Source organism: Pseudophryne corroboree, chromosome 2, assembly GCF_028390025.1.
Source record: "Pseudophryne corroboree isolate aPseCor3 chromosome 2, aPseCor3.hap2, whole genome shotgun sequence".
Lineage (NCBI taxonomy): Eukaryota > Metazoa > Chordata > Amphibia > Anura > Myobatrachidae > Pseudophryne > Pseudophryne corroboree.
The window spans coordinates 46837848-46859544 of NC_086445.1; the positions used below are offsets into that span (position 1 = coordinate 46837848).

Genomic DNA, 21697 nt, shown 5'->3' on the forward strand with positions numbered 1-21697 from the left:
ACAGCGGTAGATAACGCGACGCGGTAAATAACGCAAATCTATTTTTGGGAAAACTGAAATTTAGTTTAACAGATCCTGCTCCTAATTGGTAACACTTTTGGCCTGAAGACAATTTCTGCGCAGAAATAGATATAGAAACAAAAGTGTACATGTGTTGAGTGAGTGTGTTTTGTATACAAAAGTTTATACAATTTTAAAGGTGGAACCAAAAGGAAAGTCGGGTACTCGTCGAGGAACATACGTGTAAGTGACATATACGGTGGCTAGGGAGGCATCCCTGGTTAAAATAATATTTGAGCATTAGAGTATAGCGGACCATAAGGTATCAAGACCAGGAGGTCATAAGGTAACAGGTAAATAGACAAAGAGGTCCGCTATAAAAGTCCAGTGGCACAACGCCTGGGGTGTTGGTGCAGAACCCATATAGGCCATATAAGCTCTGGTTGAAGGAATCGCAGCCGAAAACATCGATTCCATTGATCTTTCAGTACATGACAAGTAGTGCTCGTGTACTGAACGATTGGACCGCACGTAATTGTGTGCAGTAGTTAGTAACCTGACCTAATACCATTAGAGTAAACTGGTCACAAACGCTATTTGTACGTTCTGACGTGATTTGTGTAATTTTTTATTTTTGGAAGGGAAGTTCGCTGGTCACTCAGGAACTATCCAACAACCGATACTTGCTGGGGACTGGTAGGTCCAGCACGCCCCAGTAAGTAAAGGTTTACAGGGGCCCTGGGTTGGGTACCACAGCTCTGGTTACAGTGATTGCGGCACAGGCCAACGTGGGCGAGAAGTAAGTGGGGTACTTGATAAACCACCACCGCCGGCCTGCCCAAGGACATCTTGGTTTGTTTGTAAGGGTGCGCTGAAAGCCTTGATATTCAAGGAGGAATAAGCAACGCCTGCAGATTATGGGGGCCATTTGTTCCGGTAGGGGGCGATCAACCCAGGTTCAGGTTGATTCGGAGAACCGATCCATCGGGTCGGCACGATATGTGATGTGTAAGAAATATGGAAATCACGCTGAAGTTTTTTGTGATGAATGGGAGAGAATGACTGTACAAGACAGGGACAAGTTCCCAAGAATAGGTAGCTTCAGTCCAGAGGTGTTACAAAATTTAAGGAGGAGGATAAGTCTCGTTGAACTAACGAAGAGACAAAATAAACATTATGAATATTTACAGTTATGGCAACAGGAAAGTGAATTACAAAGAGAGTCTATTGACTTTTCTGACTCTTATCTTGAGAGGAGAGACATGGCATCGGGAGAGGAGTTGATTGCGGAGAGAAAAGCACAAGGGTGGAACAATAAAAACGCTCTTAGCAACTGTAATATAGATTATAAGAATAAGTGTAATAAATGTAACAATGATTATTGTAATACTGTTGAATGTACAACTATTAACCTGTGCCAGTTGCACCCCATGTCAAACCTCCCTCAGGAATACAAACAAGACAGTGAGCCCAGAACGATGTCAGCACCTTTTCCAACAACCATCACAGAAGCCATCCAGGTGGACACGACCAAATGGGTAAAGGCAATAATCGAACCCCCTAACGGAGGGTCAGGTGAGGTCGTGTCCACAGGTACGTACAATATTTCATATCACGCACAAACAGATGTACCCCATATTGTAAGGCCAACACAAGATGATGGAACTGAGCTCAATCTGGCCAGGGTGATCTCAGTCCCCAATGGGAAGACTGACGATCAGGGAATCATTCCCGTCAAGGACAGTGCAATGCGCTGTCTCTTGTCCCGGACCGAATTGAGATCAATTGTGTCTGAATTTCCTGATCCTAGGAAAAATCTAGCCAAATGTCAAAGGTTTATAAAAGAACTAGGAAACGCCACAGAACCCACCAACAAAGAGTGGCGGACAGTGCTGAGGGCATGTTTGCCCTCCAGGGTTGACCCTGAAAAGTTCATTGCTGATTGTAAATTAAACACAGAGGTACCTTGTACGGAGGAACACAATCAGGAATGTATTAGGCAGATTAACCGACAGTTAGGAATATATTTCCCAGCTGCTGTCAAGTGGAATGAAATTTTCTCCATAAGACAAAACGAAAGGGAAAATGTTTCTAATTATTTCAATCGAGCACTGCAAATAATGGCTGGAAACACTGGGATCACGGACATCAAGACAAATGCACAACATAGAAGAATAGCGGTTAAGGTATTAATGAATGGTTTAAAAGATGAATTAAAAACAAGGGTACAGACCACCAACCCAAACTGGAGAGATATCTCGGTGACTGCACTAAGAGAGGCCGTCATCAATCAGGATCAGAATATCACCAGATACAGAGGGTCACAAAGAGATAAGTTAATGGCAGCAAAAATACAGGCCCAAACCACAAGACCACCCCAACAAAAGCCCCACACCCCTGCGAGAAATCCAGATATGGTAGTCTGTTACCATTGTCATAGAAAGGGACACATTGCAAGAGATTGTAGATCACGAGAAAGACAACACCATAATCATAAAAACCAAGGAACCAGGGAAGCACAGGGGAAACGATTGATGATGATGAGCATCCGAGCGTTTGAGGAGGCATCAAATCAGCCAAGACCCCATTTCACTGACACTTGGAGGAAGCCCAGGATTTGTTACCATTGTAGGAGAGAAGGGCATTATGCCCACAACTGCAACAGCCCACATAAAGTTAGACCCCCTAGACCAAGAAATGAGCAAAATTACAACACACACCATTATAATCAAGAATCACATAGGCAGGAAAGGTGATTGTTAGGAATGGAGGCAAGCCTGAGGTAACGGTTAATGAAGTGGGAGGTCATTCACTGAAGACACGGGAATGACCAGGTTAAACGTTGTAAATGTATTTGTGGAAAATGTTTTTCTCTTTTCTCACTCTCTATCCCCATCTCTGACGATTATTGGTAAGAATTCAAACATTGCATATTCGCTTGGTCCTTGCAGAAGTCTACCAAACCCCAGCATGACCTACCCACCACAATGTATTCTGGCCAGATACAGACAGTGGAATAATGCAAGTGCTGGTGGGGAGGGACTGCTCAAGGAAACCATTAGACACGTAGATACGACAGCCTAATAAGTCTGACAATGTTTTTCTAATGCTAACAATGTTTTCTTAATGTTGACAATGTTTAAAAATGTTTTGTTTCTCTTTTCTCATTGGTGGTTATTGTCGAGTTATGTAATGTATATATGCACATGAATTGTTCTCTATCTCTTTTGTTTTTTTTTTTTGTCTCTCTCTTCCCACTCATGTTTCCATGGTTTAAAGATGGTATGTCATCCCTCAGTTGGACCAATGGTAATGCCAGATTTTTTCTCCTTACAGAAAGATCGCCGGTTAGGAAGGAATATTGCATCACCAGAATGTTCGTTTGGAAGACTGAGAGACAACACCTTTGAGAGGACAGCAGAACAAGAAGAACAACAAGACGAGAGAACTTATTATCGTAACGAGTTCTCTCCCCCTCAAACTGATTTTCTTATACCCCATTTACAAATTTCTTCTTTTCTCCTCCTGTAAGATGGACTTGCCCCAAGAGACTGTGATATGGATTTTTCCCGTTAACCATGATGTTGACCAGAGCAGTCTGTTTCGGTGAGAGTACCAGTGAGGTCGAGAAAGGATCCAGAAAGGTCCTGATGACTGAGACGGAGGTGTAAATTTCCAATAGCAACCCAATCACCAAGCAAAGGCGAGTACCGGGCACGATCTAACAACCATGTTATCTGTAAACTTTTTCTTTGAAGGATTGTTAGTTCAAAAAGAAAAACTGTATCTGTAGGCTCTGTGACAATGGTTGAAGATGGATGCATAAAGAAATGCCAATCCAGTCTTAATATCCATATGGACCGGCATCCATTGAGTGACTATCACTCCTCAGTGGGTAGTGTGTTAAATAAAACTGATTGTTGGGTATGCTCTCAAGTACCTCAGGGTCATAGTAAATCAGGGCTAGTACCATTTCCTTTAACGTTAGGGGAGGTACTTGAGCTAAGTGGTGGGAGACCGGTGGACCGGAGGTTTAACATCTCCAGCCCTCCTAGTTTGAAGCTCCACCAATACCATGTGGATAGGTCCCTCATATGTTTTAACATCTCCAATCCTAGAAAACCGGGAAATTGGGAAGTGTCATGGAGCAACCTTACCATGACCTTTTCACACAGAGCAGATAGAATGCCTACAGATACAGAGCTCGTACGCCACATAGCCAGTAGAGGAAAATCTTTCCGGTATAGATATACCTTAGGAAGTAGGATTACTAGAGTTGGAGAGGTATCACCAGGATACTGTGCACATATCGTACAAACTGATACGTGCATTAAGCAGATGGAAGAATTAGGGTCAGGAGATTTCACCTGGAAGGTTTGTAACATGGTCATGTCCTTCTCCGTCCCTTATGTTCTCCCCGATGATGCATATTTCATATGCGGGAGAAAGGCGTACAAGTGGCTTGCCCCAAACTCTGAAGGATTGTGTTATATTGGAAAAGTATTGCCTGAAGTAATGACTGTTACACATGACAAAATGAAGGACATACACCGTGGTGCCCAAACTCCTTATACTCACACTCACTACGAGCACCTTGTTAAAAGACAACTGTCAGAAAGGTTAGAGCATCCGGCCTCTGATCTTATCCATGAATCCACCGGGATTCAGGTTCTGGTAGCGTTAGATTTCACTCGCACCGCTCGAGGTGTGATGAATTATAGATACATTTCCGCACTCGCCAATTTGTTAGATAATATCACTGAAATGTATGATGACACGTTTAGATACACTGGAAGAGAACTTCAAGCTTATAAAACAGAACTAGTTCAGCATAGGATGGTTCTTAATTATCTTACAGCAGTAACAGGCGGATATTGTGTTACATTGGCAACACAGTACGGCATAAAGTGTTGCACGTATATCACAAATAGCACCGAGGATCCGGTAGAGGTCATAGACCAAAAGATGGACGATATTCTGCAATTAAAGTGGGAATTTCGTCGAAAACACAATCTCACCCTTGCTGCTGTAGGTAATGAGCTGACTAGTTGGGTGTCATGGTTGAACCCGCGAAATTGGTTCTCCGGTTTAGGAGACTGGGCTCAAGGAGTCATAATGGATGTTGGAAAGTTTCTCCTATGTATTTTGGGTGTCGTTATATCTATTGGATTGATATTTAGATGCGGGCAGGCTTTGATGAGGTGCAAGCAAAGTACGAAAGTGATGAGCTTAAGGAGTGAGGAAACTGTAATTAACCTGGATTTGATTTATGACCCAATGCTAGAAACCATGACGTAATGATGTAATGAGTATACGGTCCGCCTTTCACCCATTTCTATGTTTTCCTCCGAGGTACAAAGACCCACGTAGACGAAGGATTTGATGAGCCAAGGGGCCGACAACGGAAAGATGGAAAGAAGAAGAGCAGACGACCTGATAAACAAGATTTTGATGGACAATGCCATGGGTACCCCAGTTTCCCTAGGAACTTTAAAACCACGCTAGCCCAACATTTTTTGTAAATCCATGGACGTTGTATGCTTTACTCACGATTTATGAGCAAAAGCACAAAGAAGAAGACTCCAATCAACCGACACCAATCAAGACCTCAATCGACGAACGTACATTACCCTGACATAGAATATCATTGCATTTTTCGTAAGTGTTCTTTATCTTCATCTCTGCAACCCTCAGGCAATAACACACATAGTCGATAGGGAATACAGGCACAGATAGCAGCAACCACATACCCCCCCCCCAATTCATGTATCATCAACTAAAATGTGCATCCCCATTGTGTTACAACCACAGCCGAAATGAGCTCGGTAGAGTTTGACAGCCCATCCACAGACCTGTACCACAGGATAAGAAGGAATTCAAATGTATACTTCGCAATACCTCGAAGCTTGATTTACCACACGTACGGCACGATGATACATGACCCTCCAAACATGGACTCATACACACATGCTTCTGCTTTCTCACTAGGTCATACCCTCTTCACACCTTCTCCTCTCTCCTCCCCTACCCAACCATGGAAATCAATTAACCCCTGACTTACATTTTTCTCCTTAAATATTTTGTGGCAGTTATTATTGACTGCCAAAGGGTGGACTGTCAAAGTCAGAAAAATGTCTTAGTGCACACTGCCATATTTGCACCGCACACTGGTCCGTGCTGCGCATGCGTACGCTCTCCCGTGGAAGCGCATACCCGCAATAGCGTGCACTCGCACGCGCAGTATGCGCATTTACGGTAGAGTTTATGTGATCGTAGCGTGCGACTCATTCGTTACAAAAGTTCACAATTAATGTAGTTTATAGATCATGTTCCCCTCAATAGTTTCTGTAAGTTTGGTTTAGATAGAATGTCCCTGAGCGGAGGAATCCCTCTTTGTATTGCACGAAGGGTCTAACAGGAGTCATACAGCAGTGTTTGATACCCATCGGAAGAGTATTTAATTAGCAATATTCCGGTGTTGGTTTGGAGCGTATTAATCGCTCGTGCGAATAGTTATGGACATAAGAAGTTTATGTCCATTTCTATGATTTACACATACTCAGGTATGCGGCGGGAAACCCAGTTCCCCACCCACCTGAGCTGTTGGAAATCAGCACAGCCCACCTGTATGAATCAACCTATGACCTTTGGTTACAGTACAGGGCCGAATTCCTGTGTCCAATAAACTGTAGGATTGTAGGGACTAGGAGATTGCATTGTGTGTGGGGCATAAATAGGCAGACCGACCACATCCAGCGCACTCTCTCATCAACGGTTATCTGCTGATAATCGGGAGCTGGATATCGAGGCGCAGGCGATCATACCCTTTGTGCGTAAGTTCTCTCCGTAATCATTGTCTTTCTGTGAGCAAATCTCTCTCTCTCTCTCTCTCTGTGTCTATTTCTCTCTCTCTATTCTCTCTTTTCTCTCATATCTCCCCTAGACTAAACTTTATAGTATTGTATCGTGTTGCATTTAGGTCAGTGTAGTATTGTCTTTTTGTATTCATTGTTTAGTTCTGTGGTTAGGAAGTCTCTGTTATATTGTAGTGTATCATATGTACTGTTATCCCCTTTTACAAGTATATTAGACATAATACAGTTAATAGGCCTTGGAAACCTAAACCAGTATCTGTGTATTTCCTATAGTGATAAGTGTTCATTTGAGCGTCGGTGACGCTCATGCAGCTTTGTAGATAGTCAGGTTACACAAGGTTGCACTTACACCCTGTACTCACATTAAGGTATTCAGTGTATTTCATCGGTATAAGGTTTAACATAAAGGTATAGTGTTGTGAGCGTCTGCACCGCTAGTGACCTCCTCGTGGTCTCTAGCGTATGCTACGTTACAGCGAATCTTTCCCCTAGACATAACCAATAACGTGTCCTGTGATCACTGGGCCGTGAGCGAACGTGACGCTTGAGCGTCTCGCCTACGGCTGAGCGATCGTTACGCAAATAGCGTATCATTACGGTATTTCTTAAGTAAGCAGCGTACAGTGTTCTTAGCTTCATAAGGGTTGTTTATACGACAAAGGAATTTAGCATTGTCACTGCGACCAGCGATCGCCTCAGCCTGGATGTGCAGCGCTGGGGTGGCTTGGTCGGATTCCCTGACTGAAAATATTGATACCCTTGACAGGGACAGTATTTTATTGACTATAGAGCATTTAAAGGATGCATTTTTCTATATATGCGAGATGCACAGAGGGATATTTGCACTCTGGCATCAAGAGTAAGTGCGATGTCCATATCTGCCAGAAGATGTTTATGGACACGACAGTGGTCAGGTGATGCAGATTCCAAACGGCACATGGAAGTATTGCCGTATAAAGGGGAGGAGTTATTTGGGGTCGGTCCATCGGACCTGGTGGCCACGGCAACAGCTGGAAAATCCACCTTTTTTACCCCAAGTCACATCTCAGCAGAAAAAGACACCGTCTTTTCAGCCTCAGTCCTTTCGTCCCCATAAGGGCAAGCAGGCAAAAGGCCAGTCATATCTGCCCAGGGATAGAGGAAAGGGAAGAAGACTGCAGCAGGCAGCCCATTCCCAGGAACAGAAGCCCTCCACCGCTTTTGCCAAGTCCTCAGCATGACGCTGGGGCCGTACAAGCGGACTCAGCTGCGGTGGGGGGTCGTCTCAAGAGTTTCAGCGCGCAGTGGGCTCACTCGCAAGTGGACCCCTGGATCCTACAAGTAGTATCCCAGGGGTACAGATTGGAAGTTCGAGACGTCTCCCCCTCGCAGGTTCCTGAAGTCTGCTTTACCAACGTCTCCCTCCGACAGGGAGGCAGTATTGGAAACAATTCACAAGCTGTATTCCCAGCAGGTGATAATCAAAGTACCCCTCCTACAACAAGGAAAGGGGTATTATTCCACACTATATTGTGGTACTGAAGCCAGACGGCTCGGTGAGACCTGTTCTAAATCTGAAATATTTAAACGCTTACATACAAAGGTTCAAATCAAGATGGAGTCACTCAGAGCAGTGATAGCGAACCAGGAAGAAGGGGACTATATGGTGTCCCTGGACATCAAGGATGCTTACCTCCATGTCCCAATTTGCCCTTCTCACCAAGGGTACCTCAGGTTCGTGGTACAAAACTGTCACTATCAGTTTCAGACGCTGCCGTTTGGATTGTCCACGGCACCCCGGGTCTTTACCAAGGTAATGGCCGAAATGATGATTCTTCTTCAAAGAAAAGGCGTCTTAATTATCCCTTACTTGGACGATCTCCTGATAAGGGCAAGGTCCAGAGAACAGTTGGAGGTCGGAGTAGCACTATCTCAAGTAGTTCTACGACAGCACGGGTGGATTCTAAATATTCCAAAATCGCAGCTGTCTCCGACGACACGTCTGCTGTTCCTAGGGATGATTCTGGACACAGTCCAGAAAAAGGTGTTTCTCCCGGAGGAGAAAGCCAGGGAGTTATTCGAGCTAGTCAGGAACCTCCTAAAACCAGGAAAAGTGTCAGTGCATCATTGCACAAGGGTCCTGGGAAAAATGGTGGCTTCTTACGAAGCGATTCCATTCGGCAGATTTCACACAAGAACTTTTCAGTGGGATCTGCTGGAAAAATGGTCCGGATCGCATCTTCAGATGCATCAGCGGATAACCCTGTCTCCAAGGACAAGGGTGTCTCTTCTGTGGTGGCTGCAGAGTGCTCATCTACTAAAGGGCCACAGATTCGGCATTCAGGACTGGGTCCTGGTGACCACGGATGCCAGCCTGAACGGCTGGGGAGCAGTCACACAAGGAAAAAATTTCCAGGGAGTGTGATCAAGTCTGGAGACTTCTCTCCACATAAATATACTGGAGCTAAGAGCAATTTACAATGCTCTAAGCTTAGCAAGACCTCTGCTTCAAGGTCAGCCGGTATTGATCCAGTGGGACAACATCACGGCAGTCGCCCACGTAAACAGACTGGGCGGCACAAGAAGCAGGAGGGCAATGGCAGAAACTGCAAGGATTCTTCGCTGGGCGGAAAATCATGTGTTAGCACTGTCAGCAGTGTTCATTCCGGGAGTGGACAACTGAGAAGCAGACTTCCTCAGCACGACCTCCACCCGGGAGAGTGGGGACTTCATCGGGAAGTCTTCCACATGATTGTGAACCGTTGGGAAAGACCAAAGGTGGACATGATGGCGTCCCGCCTGAACAAAAAACTGGACAGGTATTGCGCCAGGTCAAGAGACCCTCAGGCAATAGCTGTGGACGTTCTGGTAACACCGTGGGTGTACCAGTCGGTGTATGTGTTCCCTCCTCTGCTTCTCATACCTAAGGTACTGAGAATTATAAGACGTAGAGGAGTAAGAACTATACTCGTGGCTCCGGATTGGCCAAGAAGGACTTGGTACCCGGAACTTCAAGAGATGCTCACAGAGGACTCATGGCCTCTGCCGCTAAGAAGGGACTTGCTTCAGCAAGTACCATGTCTGTTCCAAGACTTACCGCGGCTGCGTTTGACGGCATGGCGGTTGAACGCCGGATCCTAAGGGAAAAAGGCATTCCGGAAGAGGTCATTCCTACCCTGGTCAAAGCCAGGAAGGAGGTGACCGCACAACATTATCACCACATGTGGCAAAAATATGTTGCGTGGTGTGAGGCCAGGAAGGCCCCACGAAGAAATTTCAACTCGGTCGATTCCTGCATTTCCTGCAAACAGGAGTGTCTATGGGCCTCAAATTGGGGTCCATTAAGGTTCAAATTTCGGCCCTGTCGATTTTCTTCCAGAAAGAATTGGCTTCAGTTCCTGAAGTCCAGAAATTTGTCAAGGGAGTACTGCATATACAACCCCCTTTTGTGCCTCCAGTGGCACTGTGGGATCTCAACGTAGTTCTGGGATTCCTCAAATCACATTGGTTTAAACCGCTCAAATCTGTGGATTTGAAATATTTCACATGGAAAGTGACCATGATGTTGGCCCTGGCCTCGGCCAGGCGAGTGTCAGAATTGGCGGCTTTGTCTCACAAAAGCCCATATCTGATTGTCCATTCGGACAGGGCAGAGCTGCGGACTCGTCCCCAGTTTCTCCATAAGGTGGTGTCAGCGTTTCACCTGAACCAGCTTATTGTGGTACCTGCGGCTACTAGGGACTTGGAGGACTCCAAGTTGCTAGATGTTGTCAGGGCCCTGAAAATATAGGTTTCCAGGACGGCTGGAGTCAGGAAAACTGACTTGCTGTTATCCTGTATGCACCCAACAAACTGGGTGCTCTTGCTTCTAAGCAGACGATTGCTAGTTGGATGTGTAGTACAATTCAGCTTGCACATTCTGTGGCAGGCCTGCCACAGCCAAAATATGTAAATGCCCATTCCACGAGGAAGGTGGGCTCATCTTGGGCGGCTGCCCGAGGGGTCTCGGCTTTACAACTTTGCCGAGCTGCTACTTGGTCAGGGGCACACCCTGGCTGAGGAGGACCTGGAGTTCTCTCACTCGGTGCTGCAGAGTCATCCGCACTCTCCCGCCCGTTTGGGAGCTTTGGTATAATCCCCATGGTCCTGACGGAGTCCCCAGCATCCACTTAGGACGTCAGAGAAAATAAGAATTTACTTACCGATAATTCTATTTCTCGTAGTCCGTAGTGGATGCTGGGCGCCCATCCCAAGTGCGGATTGTCTGCAATACTTGTACATAGTTATTGTTACAAAAATCGGGTTATTATTGTTGTGAGCCATCTTTTCAGAGGCTCCGCTGTTATCATGCTGTTAACTGGGTTCAGATCACAGGTTGTACAGTGTGATTGGTGTGGCTGGTATGAGTCTTACCCGGGATTCAAAATCCTTCCTTATTGTGTACGCTCGTCCGGGCACAGTATCCTAACTGAGGCTTGGAGGAGGGTCATAGGGGGAGGAGCCAGTGCACACCACCTGATCCTAAAGCTTTTACTTTTGTGCCCTGTCTCCTGCGGAGCCGCTAATCCCCATGGTCCTGACGGAGTCCCCAGCATCCACTACGGACTACGAGAAATAGAATTATCGGTAAGTAAATTCTTATTTTCGACTATGATAATGCAAAGTTACAGCCAAGAGGGCTAAAAAAATATTCAATATATGATTATTGGAGTAAAAGATGATTTGCATATCACTGATGACTCATCTGTCCCTGACACGAGAGTACACATGTTAAGGGGAAGAATGCCGAGGTAAATTTCCCTCCTCTCATGAGGAAAAAGAGCGGGAAACTCCAGACAAGAGACGGCAGCTTCCCACAAGAGAATTCTCAGGTTGTATCCTTTTCCCACTAGGGCCAGGATGTCCAGTGTCCTGTTTGCACTAACTATTCTCAGGGATCCTGCAGATAGTGTGCACATTATATTAGACTACCCTGACCGGCGATTGTATCGGCATGGGTTTATAGCGCTGTGGCAGCGTGGACAGGTACCTTATCAGCAGAGATTGAGACCCTAGTATGCATATAAATATATTAAGATGCTGTCTTAAATGATAGATAGATAAATATATATAATTATAAAGCATGCCCAAAGGGACATGAGTATACTGGGTCCTAGAGTCAAAGCTATGTCGATTTCTGCTTGACGTGTCCTGTAGAATATATATTGGACAGATGATGCCGACTTAAGAGGCATATGGAAGGCTGAGGATTGAGTGGAGAAAGGTTCTCGGGCCTGGTCTCCACAGCTATAGTGGGTAATTCTGCTAGTTGCCCTATATTCCTGCACAGCCTAGGAAAGCATGACATTATTAAATGCAGCTTTCGAATAAAGAAACAAGAAAGTCTGAGGTGCATTCTTTCTTGTCAGAGCCGGGGGCAGAGGAAAAGAACCTGTACAACACAGCTAGTCCCCAGGAACAGAAGTCCTCTCCGGCCTCTACAAAAATCCACCGCATGTCGCTGGGGCTCCATAGGCGGAGCTAGGCCCGGTGGGGACACGCCTTCGTAAGTTCAGCCACAAGTGGGTTCACTCCCTGTTAGATCACTGGGCAATAGAAATGTGTCACAGGATTACAGGCTGGACTGTGAGAAGATGCATCCTCACCGATGGCCCGGCGGGCTTCCCCCCAAGAGAGGGAGCCAGTGTTAACTGCAATTCACAAATTGTATCTTCAACAGGTGGTGGTCAAGGGTCCCCTCCTTAAACAAGAGGGTGTTATTATTCGACCATGTTGTAATCCCGAAACCAGACGGTTCGGTTAGACCCATATTTAATTAAAATCCCTGAACATATACCTGAAAAGGTTCAAGTTCAAGATGGAATCGCTAAGAGCGGTCATTGCAAGCCTGAAAAGGGGGAGACTTTATCGTGAATCGGGACATAAGGGATGCATACCTTCAGGTCCCCATTTATCCACCTCATCAGGCGTACCTCAGAATTGCGGTACGGGATTGTCATTACCAATTTCACCAAGGTATTGGCAGATATGATGGTGCTCATGTGGAAGCAAGGTGTCACTATTATCACATACTTGGATGATCTCCTCATAAAAACGAGATCAAGAGAGCAGTTGTTGGACAGCGTATCACTTTCTCTGAAAGTGAAACGGCAACACGACTGGATTCTATATATTCCGAAGTCGCAGTTGGTTCCTACAGCTCATCTGCCTCGCCTAGGCATGAGCATAGACACAGACCAGAAAAGGGTTTATCCCCGATAGAGAGAGCTCAGGAGCTCATGACACTGCTCAGGAATCTATTGAAAACAAAACAGGTGTCAGTGCATCACTGCACTCGAGTCCTGGGAAGGATGGTGGCATCATACGAGGCCATCCCCTTCGGCAGGTTCCATGCGAGGACCTTCCAATGGGACTTACTAGACAAGTGGTCCAGATCACATCTTCAGATGCATCGGTTAATCACCCTATCCCCTAGGGCCAGGGTGTCTCTCCTGTGGTGGCTGCGGAGTGCTCACCTTCTCGAGGGCCGCAGATTCGGCATTCAGGACTGGGTCCTGGTTACCACGGATGCAAGCCTCCGAGGGTGGGGGGCAGTTACACAGGGAAGAAATTTCCAAGGTTTGTGGTCAAGTTAACAGACTTGCCTTCACATCAATATCCTGGAACTATTGGGCCATATACAACGCCCTAAGTCAAGCGGAAATCCTACATCGCGACCAACCGGTTCTGATCCAATCAGACCGGAGGGGCTCATGTAAACCGCCAAGGCGCCACAAGGAGCAGGGTGGCGAGGGTAGAAGCCACCAGAATTTTTCGCTGGGCAGAGAATCAAATAAGCGCACTGTCAGCAGTGTTCATTCCGGGAGCGACCTCCACCCAGGAGAGTGGGGACTTCATCAGGAAGTCTTCACGCAGTTTGCAAATTGATGGGAACTGCCTCAGGTGGACTTCATGGCGTCTCACCTCAATAAAAAGCTAAAAAAGGTTTTACGCCAGGTCAAGGGACCCTCAGGCGATAGCTGTGGTCGCACAAGTAACACCGTGGGTGTTCCAGTCGGTCTAGGTATTCCCTCCTCTTCCTCTCATACCCAAGGGCTGAGAATTGTAATAAAAGGAGGAGTGAGAACAATATTCTTTGCTCCGGATTAGCCAAGAATAACTTGGTACCCAGAACTACAAGAAATTATCTCAGAGGACCCATGGCCTCTGCCGCTCCGACAGGACCTGCTGCTGCAGGGGCCCTGTCTGTTCCAAGATTTACCGCGGCTGCGTTTGACGGCATGGCGGTTGAACGCCAGATCCTAATGGAAAAAGGCATTCCAGATGAAGTCATTCCTACGCTGATAGAAGCTAGGAAGGATGTGACAGCAAAACATTATCACCGCATATGGCGAAAATATGTTGCTTGGTGTGAGGCCAGGAAGGCCCCGACAGAGGAATTTCAGCTGGGTCGTTTTCTGCACTTCCTACAGTTAGGAGTGACTATGGGCCTAAAATTGGGATCCATAAAAGTCCAGAATTCGGCCTTGTCTATTTTCTTTCAAAGAGAACTGGCTTCACTGCCTGAAGTTCAGACGTTTGTTAAGGGAGTGCTGCGTATTCAGCCTCCTTTTGTGCCACCAGTGGCACCTTGGGATCTCAACGTTGTGTTGGATTTCCTAAAATCACATTGGTTTGAGCCACTTAAGACCGTGGAGTTAAAAAATATCTCACGTGGAAGGTGGTCATGCTGTTGGCCTTGGCTTCGGCCAGGCGGGTGTCAGAATTGGCGGCTTTGTCGTGTAAAAGCCCATATCTGATTTTCCATATGGACAAGGCAGAATTGAGGACTCGTCCTCAATTCCTTCCTAAGGTGGTATCAGCGTTTCATTTGATCCAACCTATTGTGGTGCCGGCGGCTACTCGGGACTTGGAGCATTTCAAGTTGCTGGATGTAGTCCAGGCCCTGAAAATCTATGTTTCCAGGACGGCTGGAGTCAGAAAACTGACACCCTATTTATCCTGTATGCACCCAACAAACTGGGTGCTCCTGCTTCAAAGCAGACTATTGCTCGTTGGATCTGTAGCACGATTCAACTTGCACATATTCTGCGGCTGGACTGCCGCATCCTAAATCAGTGAAAGCCCATTCCACGAGGAAGGTGAGCTCTTCTTGGGCGGCTGCCCGAGGGGTCTCGGCTTTACAACTTTGCCGAGCTGCTACTTGGTCGGGTTCAAACACTTTTGCAAAATTCTACAAGTTTGATACCCTGGCTGAGGAGGACCTTGAGTTTGCTCATTCGGTGCTGCAGAGTCATCCGCATTCTCCCGCCCGTTTGGGAGCTTTGGTATAATCCCCATGGTCCTTACGGAGTACCCAGCATCCACTAGGACGTCAGAGAAAATAAGAATTTACTCACCGGTAATTCTATTTCTCGTAGTCCGTAGTGGATGCTGGGAGCCCGTCCCACGTGCGGACTATCTGCAATACATGTATATAGTTATTGCTTAACTAAAGGGTTATTGTTATGAGCCATCTTTGAATGAGGCTCAGTTATTGTTCATACTGTTAACTGGGTATAGTTATCACAAGTTGTACGGTGTGATTGGTGTGGCTGGTATGAGTCTTACCCTGGATTCCAAATCCTTTCCTAGTAATGTCAGCTCTTCCGGGCACAGTTTCCCTAACTGAGGTCTGGAGGAGGGGCATAGAGGGAGGAGCCAGTGCACACCAGATATAGTACCTAATCTTTCTTTTAGAGTGCCCAGTCTCCTGCGGAGCCCGTCTATACCCCATGGTCCTTACGTAGTACCCAGCATCCACTACGGACTACGAGAAATAGAATTACCGGTGAGTAAATTCTTATTTTTTCTGCTAACTTGTAGCTAGTGAGTTTCCTGACATCCCAGGGACCAGTGCAGCCTCCTCTGTGGTTTCTAGCACAGTTTCCTGAGATATGATAAATATGATAGATGCTTCCCTGGTGCACAGGGGCATGGGATGGAGAACTAGGACATGTCAGCATACCGGGACATGACAGCATACTGAGACATGACAGCATATTGGGACAGGATAGCATACGTAGACATAACAGCATATGGGACATGAGAGCATACCGGGATATGAGAGCATACTGGGACATGAGAGCATACTGAGACATGACAGCATACCGGGACATGACAGCATACCGGGACATGAGAGCATACCAGGACATGACAGCATACCGGGACATGAGAGCATACCAGGACATGACAGCATACCGGGACATGACAGCATACTGAGACATGACAGCATATCGGGACATGACAGCATTCCAGGACATGAGAGCATACCGGGACATGAGAGCATACCGGGACATGAGAGCATACTGAGACAGGACAGCATATCGAGACATGACAGCATACCAGGACATGACAGCATACTGGGACATGACAGCATACCGGGACATGACAGCATACCGGGACATGACAGCATACCAGGACATGACAGCATACAGGGACATGAGAGCATACTGAGACAGGACAGCATATCGAGACATGACAGCATACCAGGACATGACAGCATACCGGAACATTACAGCATACCGGGACATGACAGCATACTGGGACATGACAGCATACCGGGACATGACAGCATACCAGGACATGACAGCATACCAGGACATGAGAGCATACCGAGACATGAAACATACCGGGACATGAGAGCATACCGGGACATGAGAGCTACCGGGACATGAGAGCATACTGAGACATGACAGCATATTGGGACATGACAGCATACCAGGACATGACAGCATACCGGGACATGACAGTATACCAGGACATGACAGCATACCGGGACATGAGAGCATACTGAGACATGACAGCATATCGGGACATGACAGCATACCGGGACATGACAGCATACCAGGACATGACAGCATACAGGGACATGAGAGCATACCGAGACATGACAGCATACCGGGACATGACAGCATATCGGAACATGAGAGCATACCAGGACATGACAGCATACAGAGACATGACAGCATACTGGGACATGAGAGCATACTGAGACATGACAGCATACAGGGACAGGACTGCACACCAGGACAGGACAGCATACAGGGACAGGACAGCATATAGGGACAGGACAGCATACCGGGACATGTCAGTATATCGGAACATAAGAGGATTCCAGGACATGACAGCATACCAGGACATGACAGCATACCGGGACATGAGAGCATACTGCGACATGACAGCATACAGGGACAGGACAGCACACCAGGACAGGACAGCATACAGGGACAGGACAGCATATAGGGACAGGACAGCATACCGGGACATGTCAGTATATCGGAACATAAGAGGATTCCAGGACATAACAGCATACCAGGACATGACAGCATACCGGGACATGAGAGCATACTGCGACATGACAGCATACAGGGACAGGACAGCACACCAGGACAGGACAGCATACAGGGACAGGACAGCATATAGGGACAGGACAGCATACCGGGACATGTCAGTATATCAGTACATGAGAGGATTCCAGGACATGACAGCATACCAGGACTTGACTGCATATTGGAACATGGCAGCATATCGGAACAAGAGAGCATACCAGAACATGATAGCATATTGGAGCAATTTGAGTTCATATTGTTTAATCCCACCCCCTCACTGCAGACCCGCAAATCACAGCATTTTGGGGGCGGGCCTAGGAGTGTGTTGTTCAATCCTGCCCACCCCCCACCCCCACACTGGCAAGCTGTGTCAAATAGAGGCAAGTATGTCTCAGGGGCCAGATGTACTAAGCCTTGAAAAGCAATAAAGTACAGTAATAAAGTAGCAGCCAATCAGCTCCTAACTGCCATGTTACAGGCTATGTTTTGAAAATGACAGTTAGGAGCTAGTTGGTTGGAAGTTTATCACTCTCCACTTTATATCTCTCCAGGGCTTAGTAGATCTGGCCCGTGGGATGCTAAATATTTGCTGTTAACCCTGAAAACATTTTTTTTTTACCGGGGGATTATGCTGTAAATATTCAGTGATAAATGGGCCCAGGCAAGAGGTTCTATCTACAAAGTAACATACAAGGGGCTTGTGTTGTAATTGGACATTTGGGGGCTGCATGCAAAAGCAGCCAGTATTCACCCTGCACGTCTAAGCCAATTATCCGTGTTCATGCCGCCCACTGTTTTTCCATCCGCAGCTGCCATCATTAGTACTGGGGCTTACACCCACCGTACTTGCCAATGCAGGGGTACGACGGATAGACGGAGGATGCCACGTTGGTTTCGGCAACATGACAATGTTAGCAATTTCTTCTGGATGATCCTGCAGCAGGGGCCGACTAGAAGACATCGCTAACGACCGCAGGAGTGAGCAAATGGGGCGTACACACCGCCCATTGTGCCCAATCTGCCATTCCGAATTGCCCAGAAACGACAAATTGGGCTGATATCAATGTAGTGTGTATCCGGCCTTAGATTGCATCTTTGTGGACTAAAATTCTCCTTTAAGAATTAAAAAAAAAAAAAAAACAAATCTGCTCCAATTTACTTATCCATGAAACATAAATGTGATGTGGAAATAACTTTTTAAAGCCCATGGTATTATCAGAAAGTGTGTGAAGATTACATGTGTACCGGAATACGCAGGAGAATAATCCGGTCCTTGTCCTGTCTGCAATTTCCAAAGCATCAACTACTTCACCTTTCTTCGAACCCCGGAAATCAATTTCATTTCCATGTCTTGAGGATTTGCAGCACATTTACACAATGAGCACAAATTAAATGCCTGAGATTATCAGTAGATGCTGCGCCGCCGGCTGCGGAACACCTACCAGGGGGATCATCCATCTGCCCCAGCTGTTACTGAACTCTGGATGGTGTCTGATGCACTGTGTACCAGGACATAACAAGGGCACCTAAGGCTGCAGTTCCGGGACTGTCTCCAAAGGAGCACAACAGAACAAACGAGAACCCACCACAAATAAACTAAATTAATCATATTTTGTCTGCTCATTGCAGGGCAATATACTGTATGCTATTACTTATTGCATCTCTGCAGTACAGAACCTCTGCCATTAAACTCTTGCTAAATATGTAAATGGGCGTTATTGCTCCTGAAAGGATAAGAAATGCAGTTTACCCATTATTATTATTATTATTATTATTATTATTATTAATGTTGTTATTATTATTATTATTATTATTATCATCATCAGTTATATATAGAGATTTATCTCCAGCAGGGATGGACTGGGGCCTCTTTTTGGCCCTGGCCTCCGTGCGCGCATGAAAGGGGGTGTACATTACGCAAAAGGGTCTCACAGACACTGCAAATGGGGGCATGCCATGAGTTGGGGCATAGACTCACGGCTCACCCCCATATTGCTTCGCAACGGAACACTACGAGCGGTGGCAGCAGGGGACAAACCAGAGGGCCGGAAGCTGGGATGCACATGGCCTTCCCGGCTCTCTGTTGACTGGACCGGTCAGCTACTAAGAAGTGCCAGATGGGCAGTCAGGCCCTGGTCTCCAGAAATCCTAATTTTGTGGATCAAACTCAAAACACAACTCTAGAGCATAAACAGTGCAATCAAAACAAGAGGGGAAAACTGCAAAAGACACAGTACAAAACATTGCACAGCATGGGATAAAAAAAGCTGTATAAACATTGATTCATACAGTATGCAGCCACTGTACCCACAGAGGTAGCGCTGCCTGTTGGGCTTACAGGTTTGGTGCTACTGGCAGGGGAGGAGCACAAGAGGGTAAAGGGCCCTGCTTGAGAGAACATACAGTCTAGAGGAAAACACTCATTACAAACCTACTTTGCTAGTGGCTGGAAGGGGTAGGACAAGTTCAGTAGTCTAGCTGTGACATCTCCTCCCTCACCTCTTAGCCCTGAAGGACCCACAGCCGTAATTATCGGGGTGTTTGATCCACACATATATTTATCAGGAGTTGTGCAGAGATTTATAATTGCTTTAAACAGAGCATCAATAGAATTAAGATTTAAGGGTGAAATGTCTTCCACCTGGTACATACCAGACAATTCTGGTATTAGGAGGTTGGTGTACAGTACCTGGCAGTATAAGGGGGCTGGACTGGGTTCACAAGCTCTAGTTAAAATGAACTTCTCCGTAGAGTTGTCCGTAGAAGGCTCTGTAATCAATGGTTGGTGGTTGTAAACTAGTAACCACTGCTGGTTGAGCTCTTGGTAGTTTAACTTTTGGCATGTGCAGATGGCACCTGAACAAACCATAGATGATGCTAACCTTTAGAGCTCACCGTCGGTGGCCTTACCATCAGAGGTGAAACTTCTGTAGTTACTGCTGACATCACACAGTTGTGCTGTCCAGTGTCGGACTGGGGCATGAAGGGCCCACCGGGGGGATACAGTGGTAGGGGCCCATGTTTAGGGGTGTGGCCAGTATCCAGAAGGGGTGTGGCCAGCCACCACATTGGTTTGCCTAACTATTAGAGAGTGCATGGTCTGGCCCCTTGATAAATATATATAATAAATACTAATCTGGTACAGTATCATGCATGCACCAGCAGTAACAGCAGTGTACTGTAGAAAATACACCATAGTCCTGTGCAGTATTATGTATATATACGTGCACAGTCCGGAACCTGATCCCTAGAGGACTGTGTATATAAGTGCACAGTCCGGAACCTGATCCCTAGAGGAAGAGGTGGGGGGTCCCCCAAGGCAGTGGGGCCCACCGGTGGTTTCCCTTGTACCCCTGTGGGCCAGTCCAACCCTGGTGCTGTCTCTATTACATGTGTCAGTTTTGTGTGTGTGTTCAGGTTTTATTACATTGCTGAAAGTGCAACCGGAAGGTGCTTCTCTATTCAGAAAATGCAACCGTTTTGTATCATAAAATCTGCAGAAATCTAGGTGTAGACATCCACTCAGATTCCTCATATCCTAGTGATTTCCAGCACACCTAGTCACATAATTCAATTTACCTGATGAGATAAGAGACTGCGACGCCACACAGAGCCAAGGCAAACACCAGCCCAAAAACCAGGATGACGATGGATGGTTCAATGCCTGAAATACAGATGGAATGTCAGCCACAGCCGGAGAAGATCTACTGGAGGTGCATTCGTAGGATATGTTCACGCATGCAAAATATTCACATACTCTACAGTAGTTATTTGCACTAAAGCAAAACATCTGCATTATCAAGTTTCATTCAGATTTGAATTAATCAAAATGAGTTTCCATATGAACTGCTGCTGACACGGGGATGCCTTATACAGGCTGCAGATAAGGAAAGAGGAGTGGGGGAATGAGTGATGGAGGCAGAGGATGAAAGTGAGAGATGGGACGGGAGACAGAGAGAAAGATTGATGAGAAATGGGGACTGATAAGAAATGGAAGGAAATAACAAGAGAGATGTAAAGGAAGAAAGAGAGATGAAGGGAGAGAAGGAGAGATGAAGGGAGAGGAAGAAAAATGAGGGATGGAGGTAGAGAATGAGGAAAGGGTGGCATGAGACAGCGAGGGAGAGAATGATACAGAGAGTGATGGGATGAAATGTAAAGGCATAGAATGAAATGGATGAATGGAGAGAATGAGAGAGATGGAGGGAGAGAATAAGAGATAGAGAAGGAGAGAATGAGAGAGATGGAGGAAGAGAATGAGAGAAGGGTGGCATGAGACAGCAAGGGAGAGAATGACAGAGAGAGAGAGAGAGAGAGAGAGAGAGATGGGATTAAATATTAATGCATATAATGAAAGGGATGGTGGGAGAGAAAGAGAGAGATGGGGGGAGGGAATGAGAGGGGCAGAGGTGGAGAATGAGAGAAATGGACAGAGAGTGACAGTGAGGGAGGGAGAGCATGAGAGAGATAGAA

The 21697-nt window shown here is 46.4% G+C and overlaps 1 protein-coding gene across 1 annotated transcript in view; it reads right to left on the reverse strand.

Annotated features, from left to right (window-relative positions):
• The window catches only part of LOC134990002 (retinal guanylyl cyclase 2-like), a 253537-nt gene that overhangs the window by 107810 nt on the left and 124030 nt on the right, over positions 1-21697 (reverse strand). Inside the window, exon 4 of the mRNA XM_063950643.1 lies at positions 20804-20888. Coding sequence (XP_063806713.1) covers positions 20804-20888 — 85 coding nt within the window. The remainder of the gene's footprint in view (positions 1-20803; positions 20889-21697) is intronic.